We start from the raw sequence: 16,594 nt of genomic DNA, 5'->3' as shown, positions 1-16,594 counted from the left end.
GAGGGGAGGGAAGGAGAGAAAAAAAGAGAAGGAGGAGATGGGGAAGGGAGAATAGAGAAGGGAGGGAGGGATGGAGGAGAGAGAGGGAGAGAAGAGAGAGGGGAGGGGGTCTTTGGTCTACAGGTATGAGAGGGAAGGAAGGGGAGGGACTGACTCTGGTGAACAGGTGAAGAGTCAAAAACAGGACCTCAACTAAACTCCACCAAAATACAGGAAATATCAATTTTTCATAATTTCTTGGAGGAGTACCCTCAATCCCAGTACTTGGCAGTACTTGGTTATTCTTTTGAGTATTGCTTTAAGACTACATTTTATTTGGCAAAACCTGACACCCTTAATCAAAAATGTCACAGAAAAGTTTTGGAAAATCATTGTCAAGTGCAGAAACGCTTTAACTCACTCCAGGACTCCAGACCAAAATGAAATGATATAGAGAAAACTCTTAACTTAAAATATGTTCTGTGTTTTTCAGGGATCAGAACAAGTACAAAGAAGCAGCGAACCTCCTGAACGATGCTCTGGCGATTCGAGAGAAGACTTTAGGACGGGACCATCCAGCTGTGAGTGTCTCAGTGCAGATAATACACACATACAGATCAGATCAATAATAAAACAGGGTACAAAACATATAAAATGTGGATTAAACATTAGTAGACAGTCCTCCTCTGTGTTTGTCAGTATAAACTTAAACAAACCCAGTCCCTCTGACAGGTCTCTGCTGTGTGGACCCTCACCTGCTCTTAACAGAAGGTCAGAGCCTCCAGTCCAACAAAACCAATCATTCAGACTTGATTCAACACAACACAAAGAAAAATCTCAAAAAACATTACAACAATCATTAGATATTCACAAATCTTTTCTCAAATCTACCCACTGATAAATCACACTTTGAATAGAGGCAGTGTCCTGATCAGAAAAGTTCATCTGAAACATCTTAGGAGTTTTCAAGTCTTCAATTCTTATTAATGAATTATTTTTAGACATTAACCCTGTTCTAATGCAGTGTCCCTGTTCCTCTTTCGTTCACATCTCTCACTCTCATCAGGTTTTTAAAGTCCATTCACCTTCACTAGACGTTGATCATTTCCGTGCTCATATTGCTTTAACTAAGAATAAATCAATCCTAAATTGAATGTTATTTATTGTTACTTCCTCTAATTTATTTTTTTAAACTTCTGTCTCATAGTTTGCATTAGTTTTTAGCATAGTTATTCTCATTAATTATTTTATGTTGTACCCAATCACCAAAGCACATTCCTAGTTTTGGAGTTTTGTTCACTGTTTTTTTTTAATAGTTGCTTTTACTTTAGTTGAGTAATTATTTGGGTCACGAGTTCTACTTTCAGTAACACTATCCACCTCCACCAGTGTATTTATTATGAAAAGTGTGTTATGAAAGCGGAGAAGAGCACATTTTGTAAAAGGTTATATATTATACAAAATTGGCCGTGTGAGATTTTAAACTTGTTATAATGTTGTTCCTTCATCAAAAACAGACCTGGAGCTGTGTTTTGTTTCATTTATACATATTTGAGTATCACTTTATTATTAGTCTGTCTACATCTCTAAAGCTCGAAATGCTCTGTTCCACCTTATGATGTCATGAAGTGGTGTTTTTCAAGTTAACAGTTGTGTTTAGTGGCTGCAATCATCCAAATAATTCTAATGAAGGCGCATGGAGTTTAAAAACACACAGGAGTACTGCATTCCTGTATGTATGACATCATAAGGTGGAACAGAGTGTTTTCTGATTGAGAGAACTCCTAAAGCCTAAATATGCAGGCTTTGTGTGTTAAAACAATGAAACAAAAAACAATTTCAGGTCCGTTTTTGATGAGGAAACATTATTATAACATTGATCAGAAAATAGTGTAATATGGGCCCTTTAAGTTGAGTAATTATCACCAGTTTTATTTTTGGTAACTCTGTCTCACCAGTGTATTTATTATGAAAAGTGTGTTATGAAATCTGAGAAGAGCTCATTTTGTTAATGTATAAATCAGATCCCTCTGTAAAACTGTTGTAATGATCCGTGTGATCAGCATTGTGTGTGTTGAACAGTGTTTTTGGTGAATGCAGTTTTGTTTTGTGGTTCATGTCTCTTTCTCACATTAAACTAAGAATGTGACTGCACTGGTTTGAGCTCAGAGGAAAACATGATGCTAAACTATAACTCTGCACAAATACTGTCTGAAAGTGCAGCTAAGAGGTATGTCATAATACTGAAATTTAGAAGAAAAACTATAAAAGTATCATATGATCAATTTTATCATCTATAATTAAAAATAACCAGACACAAAGATGTAAAAAGTGTATGAAAGTTACAACTAAAAATGTCACAAACTCTGCATAAATACTGTGAAAATGCAGCCAAGAGATCTGCCGTCAGCAAGATAATATTGAAATTTAGAAGAAAAATGATAAAAGTATAACATGATCAGGCTTATCATCTATAATTAAAAATAACCAGACACAAAAATGTAAAAAGTGCATAAAAGTTTAAACAAAAATGGCACAAACTCTGCATAAATACTGTATGAAAGTGGAGCCAAGAGATATGTCGTCAACAAGGTAATATTGAAATTTAGAAGATAAACTATAAAAGTATGATAAAGTTTATCGTCTATAATTAAAAATAACCAGACGCAAAGATGTGAAAAGTCCATACAAGTTTGAACTATAACTATCACAAACTTTCCACAAATACTGTCTGAAAATGCAGCCTAGAGATATATTGTCAACAAGATAATATTGAAATTTAGGAGAAAAACTATAAAAATTTTATATGATCAAGTTTATCATCTATAATTAAAAGTAACCAGACACGAAGATGTGAAAAGTCCATAAAAATGTAAACAACCCATTCAAGCTCTGAGGAAACAAACTCAAACTCTCCACAAGTACTATCTGAAAGTGCAGCCAAGAGATATGTTGTCAACAAGATAATACTGAAATTTAGGAGAAAAAATATAAAAGTTTAATATGATCAAGTTTATCGTCTATCATTAAAAATAACCTACCACAAAGATGGGAAAAGCTTAACTTCTTAAGTTTAGTTTTCATAAAAGTTTAAACTAAAAATGTAAAAAAAAGAAAATAAATGCTTTTCCACCTTCAAGGCTCTCAAAGCATTTTACATCAAGGAACCACTCACCCATTCACCCAGACACACACATTCACACACCAGTGGGTGAGGTGGGTTAAGTGTCTTGCCCAAGGACACAATGACAGTATTCATCTGTGGGAGCTGGAGTCGCACCTCCAACTTGTGGGTCAGTGAATTTGAAAGCTCAACCACCAAGGATTTATTTATTTTTTTAATAATATCGAGAGTTGGATTCGAACCGCCAACCTTCTGATCAGTGGACAAACGCTCTCACCAACCATTTAAATTTATAAGAACTCTTATAAAACTATAATTTGATGTGTATTGTTTGAATTTAAATAACCTGACACAAAGATGTGGAAAATGCAAAAAAGGTTAAACTAAAAATGTCACAAACTCTCCACAAATACTGTCTGAAAGTGCAGCCAAGAGATATGTCATCAAAAAGATCATATCCTTATGTTTTGCAGAAATACTAAATTATAATATGATCAAGTATTTCATCTATATTATAACAAACCAGACACAAAGCTTCTAAAAGTCCATAAACACTGTAATCTTCCAAACAAAATCTGCATTATCTGAGACATTTACAGACACCTTTTTTCCCGTTTCTCATGGTTTGCAAATGACTCAATTACTTTATTGTCTAATCTTGTTTTATTACTATTTCAAAATCTATCTCACATAGTTAAATAGTGATGATAGTGATTATGAATGTGACTGAGGAGTTGACAGATGGGAATGTGTGAAGCTTGAACCTGTTTAAAAGTGTTTAATGTTTTTCAGGTGGCTGCGACTCTGAATAATTTGGCTGTTCTTTACGGAAAGCGAGGGAAATACAAAGAGGCGGAGCCGCTGTGCAAGAGAGCGCTGGAGATCAGGGAGAAGGTGGGTCTGAGAAACAACACTATATTTATTTATTTTGTTCATTTAATGGTGCATTGCGTAACTTTTCAGGGTGCGTCACTTGTTTATATCCATGGAGATGTTATTGCTTTTCCTGTAATGTTCCATGGTTTGACATGATTAAACATATTTATTCATTATGGATGTTTCTATTGTGCAAAAGCACAATAATTCTCTCTGTGAATAGGAGCACTTCTCCACGGATCTGACCTGTAATGTAGCGTATAGTCGTCTCCCTTGACATACATAGGTTTAAACTCTCCCATGGAACAGTCTAGACAAAGCAATAACATCACAAAGACAAGCAGGTGACAGACCCTCCACCAGAAAAGTTACGCAATGCACTTTTAATATCATCGTAACACCAACTTCACCTAATGCTGTGTTTCAGATGACAACACATTCTATAGGCCGGTAATATTTAACACATATGCGGGGCAACTAAAATATTGTTCAAATACAGATTTTTGTTGTAATACAGAGCTCGGGATGGAACGTACAAAAAATATCTGTTACCATGGAAATCCGCCATGTTTGTGGAAGTATAGAGATATGTTAGTGAAAATGATGTTAAAAAGTAAACGAAAACACTGTAGAACCAGCTGTTTAACTGCTGATTCACTGTGGGTAAATACATCTATACTTTACAGTGACATCACTCTGGGGGTGTTGTACATGTGTCTTTATTGGTGGAATGTTCAACAATTACCATGGTGACACAATGCACAAAATGCATTAGCAAAAACTGCCCAGAAATGTTAAACATAGTCTGAAAACTCAAGAGAAACTATAAAATGGATGTAAACAGCACATTTTCAGGAGCCTGTGATCATTATGAGCGTTCATGAACATGTTCAAGAGTTTGATTTGTAACAAAATTGTGAGAGAGACTAACCGAAAAACTGCTGCTGATGTGACAGAGACCAGTTTAAAACAGCTCACCTGTGCTTTTAGTTAGCGTCACACACTCAGGGAATATTGATGACATCAGCCGCAAAATGTCAATCGTGTCAGAAAACTTTTCAAAGAACACTAAGTCTAGTATTTAGCATCTTAAAATCTCTATTGGTTTAATATTACGCTCACTGAAAATTCTGAGATATGACTTCACAATCCCGAGCTCTGTGCAGGTTTTTGAGTCTAGTCACTTACTCCAATGTAATCAATATGGAAATGTGTCTTTTGCCCCCATCTGAGAGAATGACATCATCACATTCTAGACTCAGAAAAACTCCAATCGGTCCCTTTGTCCACTGCTTATCTCTGAGATGAGGGCAGGACTATTCATGGGCCTCAGCTTCCTGTTTGAAGACAAAATACTGAACTGAGAACTTTTCCCAATTGAAAGTTTGTATATTTTTTTTGCATTAGGTTGCTTATTACTATGGCAACGGTCCAGATTTCTCATGATTCTACAACCCATGGATAGACGTTGTGATGTGGTTGGATGAATACAGCAAGAGAATGGACCTTGTCACTTTTAGAAATTAATAGAATAGAAGAGAACTTTAAACATTCCTTCAAAAAATGTTGTAGATAAGAAATGGCAGTTATGTCTTTATTTAATTCTACAACAAGTAGTTTTATTTCAACACAATGCCATTATTTTGAAGTTGTTTTCTAAATCACTTGGCCCGGCTCCAAACACACACAACATGTACTTAAACTGTATAATTTAAATATATGACTATAATAATTTAAATGTACTTAAACTGTATAATTTAAACATCACATTATTATTTTCATCAAATTAAAGATAGTAGAATGCCACATCTTCTCTCGTGTCAGTCAGCCATGTGCTGTTGGTTCAGCTATTCTTTTATATTCCAATTGTTTCTGTCTGAATCAGTTCAGACTTCAGATTTCTGGCGACTTTCCACTTCTTCTTTTCAGCAGTGACAGTGGTTCCGCTCTTTCCTTCCTTTTTAATGACTCCAGAAACCTGCTTTAGTTTTGCTGACCATACACACTTCCTTATTTTGTTCAAATGTCTCCTTAAACACTCTCCCCTCCAGCCAGTGGTTCACAACACAGTACAACAAACTCAGGTAGCAGGCACGTGTCTGTTTAGTATTCAATATGTTGTTATTTTTTGTCTGTTAGGTTACAGTTTCACATTTATTTTAATGTACAAAATTCTCAGAACATTCTTAAAGATGTTTTTTTCTACAAAGAACATTTTCTATTCAAATACTGTTCAGTTTCATCTTTTAAAATCTGAAACTCAAGCTTATTTAAACTCAATTGTGTGTTTCTTAAAGGTGCACTATAACTTTTCTGGTGGGTGGGGGGTATGCCACCTGCTTGGAGACATTATTGCTTTGCTGCATCTGTTTTTATTTTATTTCTTTAAATACCTTGAAACAAACATTCTTACTGTGAGAGGGGTCAACTCTCTTCAGGTCTACCCTCTAACTTGATTTGGCTTTTGTCTCCATGGACTACTAGTAAACCTTTAATGGTGCACTGAGTAACTTTTTTTTGTCTCCATGGAGTTGTTTTTGCTTTACCTCCAATATTCCAAAGTATGGCATTACACTTTTCAATCCCCACAGAAACAAGCAGTAGACGCCACCAGCCCAATTTACAGGTGAGATCTGTGAAGTGGCGACCCCACTCACAGTCAGAATGTTTTTAAGGTATTTTTGAGCAATAAAAATACCCATCATTGAATAAATGCATCTTATATACATTTAATATCATATTGTGGAATATTATAAGCAAAACAATAGGATCTCCATGCACCCCCAACCTGAAAAGTTACACAATAAACTTTCACTTTAGTCGACAGAATGAAAAGTGTTGAGAAGCCCGTCCTCTCTCTTTTCACGTCTTGGCGTGTCATGTTGTTTTAACCCTGTGTGTACCACCTGCTGTCTTCAACCCCTTCTCGTGTGGTTTCTGTGCGTTTCTGTGCAGGTTCTGGGTAAAGACCACCCGGACGTGGCCAAACAGCTGAATAACCTGGCTCTGCTGTGTCAGAACCAGGGGAAGTACGAGGAGGTGGAGGTGTACTACATGAGAGCACTGGACATTTATCAGAGCAAACTGGGACCTGACGACCCCAACGTGGCCAAGACCAAGAACAACCTGGTCAGTGCAAGAGATGATTTGTTTATTTTCTTTATTGATCTGAAGGAAATTCAAAATATAGATGCTGTTTAAAATTATGTTAATGCTACTAGAAGCACAGAGAGGAGATATTTGGGTATTGAGTTAGTTACCATGGTGACACAATGCACATTACATTAGCAAACAAAGTAAAAAATCTCAGTCTGTTTCTCTCAAGCCAACATTTTAAACTCCCATGTCAATAAATGAATAAAAATATCCTCTTTCCACATGGGCCCAACTATTTTGAACAAACCTGACATGTGCTTCTTTTTATTTTTATTTCTTTGCAGTTTACAGTTGGCATTTTAATCCTGTTGAGGAGCTTTCACATTTGAAAGAAGACTGAAATTAGAACTTTAAATGAATCCAAGAATCCCATGTATTTCAGAACATGTTTGTAGAAATTTAAACTATACGATTAGCAGATTTTACATAGAATAAGACCACATGAAAATACAGAGAGGGCATCTGACACACAGGGACATTTTGGAACATGTTTGTAGAGGTTCAAACTATACGATTATGAGATTTTAGCCAGAATAAGTATAAACTGACATACTTTTTCCATGCTAACACTGAGTATGTTTTTATATCTTATGCTTTTCTCCCATAGGCCTCCTGTTACCTGAAACAAGGCAAATTCAAACAGGCAGAAACACTGTACAAAGAAATCCTGACCAGGGCCCACGAGCGCGAGTTTGGATCTGTGGACGGTACCAAAGACTACAACCATTTTTAAACTATTTTCTGTCACAAAACACAGTAAAAATATAATATATAATGTAATTTATGTGTGTTTTCAGATGAGAACAAGCCGATCTGGATGCACGCAGAGGAGAGGGAGGAGCAGAGCAAGGTCAGAAATGAGAAATAAATGTGAAATCTTTGTATTATTTCTATATTATTTCTATATTTTCTCATGAATCCGCTGTGTTTTGTGTCTTCAGGGGAAACAGAAGGATGGGTCCCCGTTTGGAGAATACGGCGGCTGGTACAAAGCCTGTAAAGTTGACAGGTTAGAGGTCATAATGTCTCTTGGGTTAATATAATGTTAACAGGAGCCAAACTTCACTAAAATACACAAGTTATGAATAGGCTGCTAAAAATAAATGACAACACATCTATTTTGTGAAATCAAGAGCTCACTGCTACTTCCTGTATTTTACTACCTTATTCAAACAAACTGCCACTTAACTGTAAAACATATAAATAGTTAGTCCCACCAAACCAAGCAGAAAAAAACATACACTTTTTCTGATCTATGTTATAATGTTTCATCATCACAAACAGACCTGTAGTTGTGTTTTGTTTCACTCACACATATTTAACACACAAAACCTGCATGTTTAGGCTGAGTTCGTCTCTCAAATGGAAAACACTGTTCTACCTTGTGTTATCATGTGGTAATAGAGGAACTCCATACACCTTCACTGGAATAATTTGGATGATTTCAGCTCTGAAACTGTCAATCTCTACTGAACAAAAGATAAAAGGTAGCTGTTAACAAGGTGGAACAGAGCATTTTGAGCTTTGAATGTGTAGACAGACTAATAATGAAGAGTTACTCAAACATGAAACAAAACACATCTCCAGGTCTGTTTTTGACAAGGTATTATAGTGTGCCTTAAAGCTCTTAAGAATCAATTTTGTGTCATATAGGACCTTTAAGTTTGATATTGTAGGGTTTTTTGTAATTACTGTGCTGCTAATATTAAATAACAAGGGTCACGTCAACATTTAGCCACTGTTATTTCAAGTACCCACTAGTACCCACTCTATATTAAATAAATAATAATTGTATTAGTTATATGGTATTTTCCCCTCATTTGAAACGACAAAATCATCAAATCCTAAACAGTGAAGGCAACGCAACCCCACTTGTTTCTTTCCTTAAGTTGTTTTAGAATGTTGTGATTTAAAAGGTGCATTGTGTAACTTTTCTGGTGGGGGGTGCATCAAAAAATGTTCTCTGTGGATATGTTATTGCTTTGTCTGGAATGTTTCACAGTATGGCATTAAACCTTTCTATCTTCATGGAAACCAAACCAGACCAAATTACACGTCAGATTTGCGGAGAGGCGACCCTACTCAGTCAGAATGCCTGTTTTTCCCTATAAAACCACCTGTAATTGAATACATGTACGGTAGCGTTGTTTAATGTCATGCTGTGGAACATTCCAGGCAGAGCAATGACATATCCATAGAAACGAGCAGGTGACACACCCCCAACCAAAAAGTTACAGTGCACCTTTAAAATGTCCAAATTATAACATATTCAATGTTCTTACTTTTATTGGATTTAGAAAAGGTTTGTTTTCACTACAAAATGTACTATATTTTAACAAAGTTTCCCTTCCCCTTTTTCAGCCCCACAGTCACTACCACTCTGAAGAACCTGGGCGCCCTCTACAGGCGACAGGGGAAATTTGAGGCAGCAGACACACTGGAGGAGGCCGCTATGAGGTCCAGGAAACAGGTTTGTGAGGAGTTAAACATTAAGATACAGAATTATTTTGAATCTTCACATATAATTTAATGATAATGAAGAGTTAAGAAAATGTGATAATGTGAATGGTGACAGTTAAAATGTGGAAACAGAAATGTAGTTGCCTTTGCTTAATTGTCAAATTGTGTAAACATTTTTACTTAAAAGATGACTAAGCAGAATTGAAACCTAGTTAAATTGGAGCTAAACTAAAGCTACACTATGTAACTTTCTGGAGGTGGCATGTCACTTGTATTATTCTGTTTAAATAGAAAGTTAAAACCATACTTCAGAACATTCTCCATGGAGCTAAATAAGTTTTGACTCTCCCCAACACCAAATAAGACTCAGGTTTGTGGAGATGCAAGCTCACTCACAGTAAGAACACTTATTTTTTAGTGCAGTAAACACAACCAAAATTGATTTGTTGGATCAAAAGTTACACACTGTGGCTTTAAAAATGACAAAGCAGAACTAAAACTGGACAAAACTGAAATAAGTAAAGAAAATGTGAATATGATTTTAAATGTAATAAATCATAGTCTGTAGACCTATTTGTTATCGCAATATAAAATGTATTTTGTTTCAACAATTTCACTTTTCGATAAGGTTAGTTTAATATTTTTATTTAAAGTGCAGTTCTATTTCAGCCTGAACTTATATTAAACTATTATTACTATTTTGCAGAGCTCAGCGTCAGTCAGCAGCACAGAGCAGGCAGCGTCTTCACGAGGAACGAGGCACTGTAGCTTTATGTACAGACCCCTTTTCAGTATCGGAGATCTTCATGATCTGAAAATCTAAATAAAAGAATTGTTTTTAGAGTTTAAGGCTGTGAGTTATTTGGTGATATTAAAATTTATGGGTTTATAAAAGTTCCAGTATATGATATTATTAATAGGAATCTCCAAAAGTCAAATAAACAAACATTTTTTCTGATCATTTCTATCAGGACAAGGTCCATTCTCCTGTTGCATCTGGGAGGGCATCTGACACATCACAACATCTGCAGATTAACAAGAAACTTTTGACCTGCCTCAGTCTAACACTACAGGGAGATAGGTGGAAGGGAGGGCATCTGACACAAAGGGATATTCATATTTGTTCATTTTCATTTCCTGTTGTTTATAGATGTCTTGAAGAACTTGAAGACTCTTGCCTGTTCAAAATGAGCTTGAAATTGTTAATTGTTATGGCGACTGAGTTATGGCTGGGAGGTCATCTGACACAGGGATACTGACTCACTTGTCATCATCTTCAGGGCCTGGACACGGCTCATAAGCAGCGCGTGGCCGAGGTGCTGAGTGACCCGGAGCAGAGGGACAAACAGAGGAGCAGAGAGAGTTTGAACTCAGACACGGTGAAATACGAGAGTGGCGTGAACGGTGGAGAGGGAGTGAGTATGAGCGTCGAGTGGAACGGGGTAAGTGCAGTACAGACCACAGAACCAAAAGACAAACTAGAATAACAGCAAGGTTCAGTCTGTTTAAAGGTGCATTGTGTAATTTTTCTGGTGGAGGGTCCGTGAAATGCTTTTCTCCATAGAGATGTTATTGCTTTGTCTGGAATGTTTCACAGTATTAAACCTTTTTATCAGTGTGAAGGCCAAACCAGACTAATTTACAGATCAGCTCTGTGGAGAGATGACCATGCTCACAGTCAGAATGTCTGTTTTTCTAGGGATTTTTGAGCTCTAAAACCACCTGTGATTGAATAAACATTAAGAAGACTCAAAACAGTTCCTTTTAGCAGTGCATTTAGGGCTGGGTATCATTAAGAAGTTGCCAATACGATACATACCTCAATACACAGGCCATGACACGATACATATCTTGATACAGTGCACTTTCAATTCGATACGATATATTTCAAATTGATTCGATATGGTTCAATAAAAAATAAAGGCTAAATCATGACTCTTATACTAAACGTCTTTGTTGAACCAGTTCGTATGAAAGACCAACATTTTAATCATCAAAACAGTGAAAATGTGAAGTTTTCTTCCTCTAAACAAGTAACAAAACTGTAGCTCTGTAACAAAATAATTTAGTAAAATATACCAAAAAATACTCTACGATATAATGATATTTTGATATTTTTGCACACCCCTATGTGCATATGACTCAAAGGTTTTATTTGGCACACTTCACTTTCATTTAATGTCTCTCTCTTATTTAATTTTAGGATGATTATTTATGTTTTGATATTTTTTTATTGTGATTTTAATGTATTTGAATCACTTTGAATTGCTTTTTGTACCAATTGCACTTTACAAATAAACTTGCCCTGCCTAAGTAGAGCTGCTTAATGTCACACTGTGGAACATTCTGAGCAGAGCAATGACGTATCTATAGCAACAAGCAAGTGACGGTTCCTCCACCAAAAAGTTACTTAGTGCATCTTTAAGTTAAGTTTAAAGAGGGGGTATTATGCAAAATTTACTTTTTGGAACTTTCTACCATGTTATAATGTTGTCATCAAAAACATTCCTGAAGAGGTTTTAGATGTACTCTGTGCATGTTTGAGTCATAAAGGCTGCGTTCAGACTGCAGCCTGAAGTGACCCAAATCCGATTTTTTGGCTTCTATGTGACCTGTATCCGATCTTTTAATGACAGTCTGAACGGCACAGATCCAAATTTTTCAAATGCGACCCAGACCACTTGGATATGTGCTCCTGAATCCGATACATATCCGATCTTTTCACATGCGACTTCAGTCTGAACGGCCAAAGCGCATCCATCCGACCTACACGTCATTAACAAGCGACAAACGTCACAATTCTGCGCTGAGGCAGGTGGAAACCGGAACTGTAAAATCGCCAGGTGCTCAACGCTCGCGACCATATTTGGACAACTTCCGTAAACACAGAGCACGCTCGCTGCGTTGATGCATGGGGTTGACGTCATCGTGTCTCCAGTGCGCATGCGGGACACTTTCGGGCCGTTTACCGTTCACACTGAAGTCACAGACAAGTCGCATTTAATTGGAAATGTGAACGACCTCGCAAAAACATCGGATTTCACAAAAAAATCGGAATTGAGCATTAAGCCCTGCAGTCTGAACGTAGCCTTAGAGATCTCTTCCGAGTCCTACTCAAACCCTCCTTATTGTTAGCTGTTGTTTTTCGGCTAATATTTCATTTTCAAAACAATTAAAGCTAACATGGCGATCTAAATATGTTATGTTTTAGCAGTTAATACTCCATAGAAGTGTAAAAACCCCTCTTTAAAATATCTACTATGCCTTTACTGAAACAGAAATCAAAAAATCACAAAAAATATTAGGGTGAGACAATCAGATAAACAGAAAAACGCAGTTCACAGCACACTGATGGGGCAGCGGTGGCTCAGTGGTAGAGCTTTGACCTGTGCATTCTGACGTTGTGTCATTGGGCAAGACACTTTATTGCAATAGATGCAAAAACTTGAAAAACATGAATGAACTTTGAATATAATTTTATCTTCAGCATTCAAGCGTGTGTGTGCTTGTGTGTGTGTGTGTGTGTTTATGCAGAATTTTTAGGTGTTGTTTATAAATAAAAAAAAAAAAAATTCCAGAGCAAGTTGTGTGTTAACCTGGATTTAAATCTTGACCTTAATTAGGAGTCACTTGGGACTGGTTTCATGGTATGGCATTAAACCTTTCTATCTTCATGGAGATCAAACCAGACCAAGTTACAGGTCAGATCTGTTCAGAGGCGACGCCGCTCACGGAATGTCTATTTTTTGAGGTATTTCTGAGTTATAAAACCACCTGTAGTTCAATAAATGTTAAGTAAAGTTGTTTAATGTCATATTGTGGAACACTCCAGGCAGACAAATCCATGGAAACAAGCAGGTGACAGATCCCAACCAAAAAGTTTCAAGTGCACCTTTAACTTAAATGTGTCTTGCCCCACGGCACAACATCACGATGAACATCCCTCCTGTTAGTGGGCAAAGCTTCACCCACTGTGCCACTGTATTTCTGTTTTATGTTGTTAGGTGTGAACACTGAGCTGCTAATCCTCTGCTTTGGTCTTATTAAACCTCTTTTTCACCTTTATTTCTGTCTGCAGTTTTCAAACTTCTGTCTCAAACATGTCCCTTCAGATTCACTTTTCTTCAGTAAAACGTCATTTAAAATCCCTTAACCGTTCTGACCTGTTCTGGGCTCTGTACTGTACTCTGTCTGTGCATTTTCCACTTGTGTTTTTGTCATTTTTAAACCTGATGCCACTGAAATGTTTTGTGTTGCTTCATGTTTAACTTTCACTAATTTGTCAATTTTTTGTGAAGTTCTGTTAATGACATTTTAGCAACCGGAGACTAAATTATAAAACCAGAAGTACAGTATTATTATTTTATTTGAAATTATACTAAAATAACAGCTAGAGCATGTCTTCCTTCTTTCTAACATCTGAAACATCTGGATGCTCTGTGTCTTTTTGTATTTATTTTAGTCTTAGTTTAAACCAGCATTTCTGACTGTTTTCTTACTGTTTTTATGCACCACTGTAATTCTCCATCAGTACAAATATATACACTGACAAATTGTTCAATCCAACTGAACTTTTTAGTTTTTTTCTCATTTCTAATTATTTAAATTCCAGATTATTTTACATTTTATAATCATTTTCTGGTTGAGAAAAACTGGTGAAAATATACATTATTATCTAACCTTTCTCGTGTCTTTTTAACATAAATTTTCTAACTCTCCCTCCCTTTTTCTCCTTTTTGCCTCCTCTTTCTTCCTCTCTTCCTGTCCTCCCTCCCTTCTCTTTCTCCATCCTCTCTCCATTTCGTCATCTTCTTTTCTCCATTATCGCTCATTACCTTCTGCTCCTCTCTCTTTTCATCCCCTCTCCCTCTTCTCTCTTTTCTCCTACCACCCTCTCCATCTCTCCTCTTTCATCTGTCATTCCCTTCCCCTCTCCTCTCTTTCTCTCTAAAGCCTTAGCTGCAGATGTCTGTTGTTCTGCATGAGAGGACCTGGCTGCACTTTTCTTCACTTCTGCATCTTCAGCTTTAAACACTTGTAACACTTTTAACAAAATGACCCGTGTGATTTTAAATTGCAATATTCTCTCTCTCTTTCTCTCTCTCTCTCTCTCTCTCCATATCTGATCTGTTCTTTTTCTACTTGAGCATTTCACTTTCCTTCTCTTGTGGAATGTAATAATATTGAAATCTTTATTTGAGTGTATAGTATTTTGTGTGAAGTCAATTTCCGGGTCCATCAGCTGGCTTAAAAACTATGAATATGTTCAAAATTGCCGCCTTTTTTACCGTCAACACATCGGCTACGTCTCAATTCTCTTTCCTAGCTTCCTTCTCCTTGATTCCTCTCCTCGATCCTCCGTTTTTCAGCTGTCAATCAAATATGTCATATTAAGCGGTGTCCTGAAAACCACAGAAGGAAGGAGTAAACATGAGGAAGGCTTCAGGAGCAGACACCAGAGAAAAGAACCAAACTTTATTGGTCTCACTGAGGAGTTTAGATCTTCTCTCCTCATTGTGTCTGCTCAGTGGGCGGGACTTCCTCACGCATTTCCTGCTGAATTGAGGAATCAAGAAGGAAACGAGGAAAGAGAAATGAGACACGGCCATCATCCAAAAAGAGATTGCAGTTGCTTAAAGCTAATGAGATTAAAACCGTGTATGTGTGGTTGTAACGGTGACAGAACATGTACGACGGATGCTGTGAAGTTTCTGGATGGACCCGGAAGTGACATAATCCTTTAACAACTTTATAGAAGAAGTGCTACTCAAAACACAGTGGTTCTTCTTACATCTCTGTGTTGTACCTTTAATTTAGCTGCAGATTTGAACTTTAAAGGAGATGTGTTATATTATAAAGCACCTTTTTCACTCGCTCTTTTCTGTCTGTGTTCTGAAAGTGCATATGACAGGTTTTCACGTGTTTCTATTTCTGATTCTTTGGTGGGATAGTATCTGTGCTAATACTGATCATAGTTTTAAAGTTTATTTATCAGAGGTTTACAGTTAAGTGGCAGTTTGAGAATAAAAGTTAGTCATCAACACAAAATTCCATCCAAAATGCAGAGACGATTTTGATACAGTTTTAACGTCCAATAATGAGTTTTAGTTAATTCTTGAAAATAATTATCTTAAAGCTACAGTATATAACTTCATGGAGGCGGCACATCAAAAAGCTAAATATATTTAGATATGTTTAATACCATACTGTGGCAAATTATATCCAAAGGAACAACATAAGAGGCCAAATAAGAGTCAGGTTTGTGGAGATGCGAGCCTGCTTACAGGAAGGGTGTCTTTGAACGCAATTAGCACATCCAAAATGAAAAAACATGCTTTAATTTGTATCTATTTTTTGGCAAAAAGTTGCATGCAGTGTTTTTAATTCTGTTTTAAATGTGTAGTCTAACCTGTCATATGCACTTCAGATCACTCTAGTAACTCTGAGTAACTCCACTGGCTGTAAATAGTAAAATCTTGAACTTGAATATCTGGTTTGCATGTCTGTAGCACTGCCTGCCCTGACCTCTCTGTGGTCCTAAACGTGACGCTGAGGAGATTCTGTAGTTGTGATGTTTTGGCTTCTGTGTCCCTGATGCTTTGCTCCTCTTAAGTCTAACCCACGTTTGAGCTCTACTCAAGTTTCTCTAATAAAACTTTGTTCTTTGCTCCATTTTAAACTAAAACCCGTCTCCTCTTTGTGTCTTTTTCTGATCCTGTTTCTACTAATGGCATTATGAAAGCATGTAATGAATATGATTTAAAGGTGGTAGAAGTGCATTTTAGTATTCAGGAAGATGGAAGGGCATCTGAAATATAAGGATAGCAAGATGGGAGGGCATCTGACACACAAGACTATTCATGGGTTTTCAGCTGTTGTACATTTTGAGGACTTTTTCTCATTCCAAAGATCTGGTATTTTATTTTAAATTGTTAACCAATATGACAGAATTCATAGTTTTTCATTATTCTGAAACCCATGGATAGGGGAATGGGAGGG

General features: G+C 36.7%; 1 protein-coding gene across 3 annotated transcripts in view; it reads left to right on the top strand.

Moving 5' to 3' along the window:
- klc1a (kinesin light chain 1a) overlaps positions 1-16,594 on the top strand; it is a 40,107-nt gene that overhangs the window by 13,601 nt on the left and 9,912 nt on the right. For all 3 annotated transcript variants that reach the window (XM_055154650.1, XM_055154641.1, XM_020917299.2), the window contains exons 6-13: positions 473-560; positions 3,896-3,997; positions 6,935-7,108; positions 7,743-7,842; positions 7,933-7,985; positions 8,077-8,144; positions 9,497-9,605; positions 10,876-11,037. In XM_055154650.1, coding sequence (XP_055010625.1) covers positions 473-560; positions 3,896-3,997; positions 6,935-7,108; positions 7,743-7,842; positions 7,933-7,985; positions 8,077-8,144; positions 9,497-9,605; positions 10,876-11,037 — 856 coding nt within the window. The remainder of the gene's footprint in view (positions 1-472; positions 561-3,895; positions 3,998-6,934; positions 7,109-7,742; positions 7,843-7,932; positions 7,986-8,076; positions 8,145-9,496; positions 9,606-10,875; positions 11,038-16,594) is intronic.

Source organism: Boleophthalmus pectinirostris, unplaced genomic scaffold (assembly GCF_026225935.1).
Source record: "Boleophthalmus pectinirostris isolate CB_2022bp ecotype Guang Dong unplaced genomic scaffold, ASM2622593v1 HiC_scaffold_10, whole genome shotgun sequence".
NCBI classification, from domain to species: domain Eukaryota; kingdom Metazoa; phylum Chordata; class Actinopteri; order Gobiiformes; family Gobiidae; genus Boleophthalmus; species Boleophthalmus pectinirostris.
The sequence above is the reverse complement of the archived record's forward strand: the minus strand, read 5'-3'. Positions and strand labels throughout refer to the sequence as shown.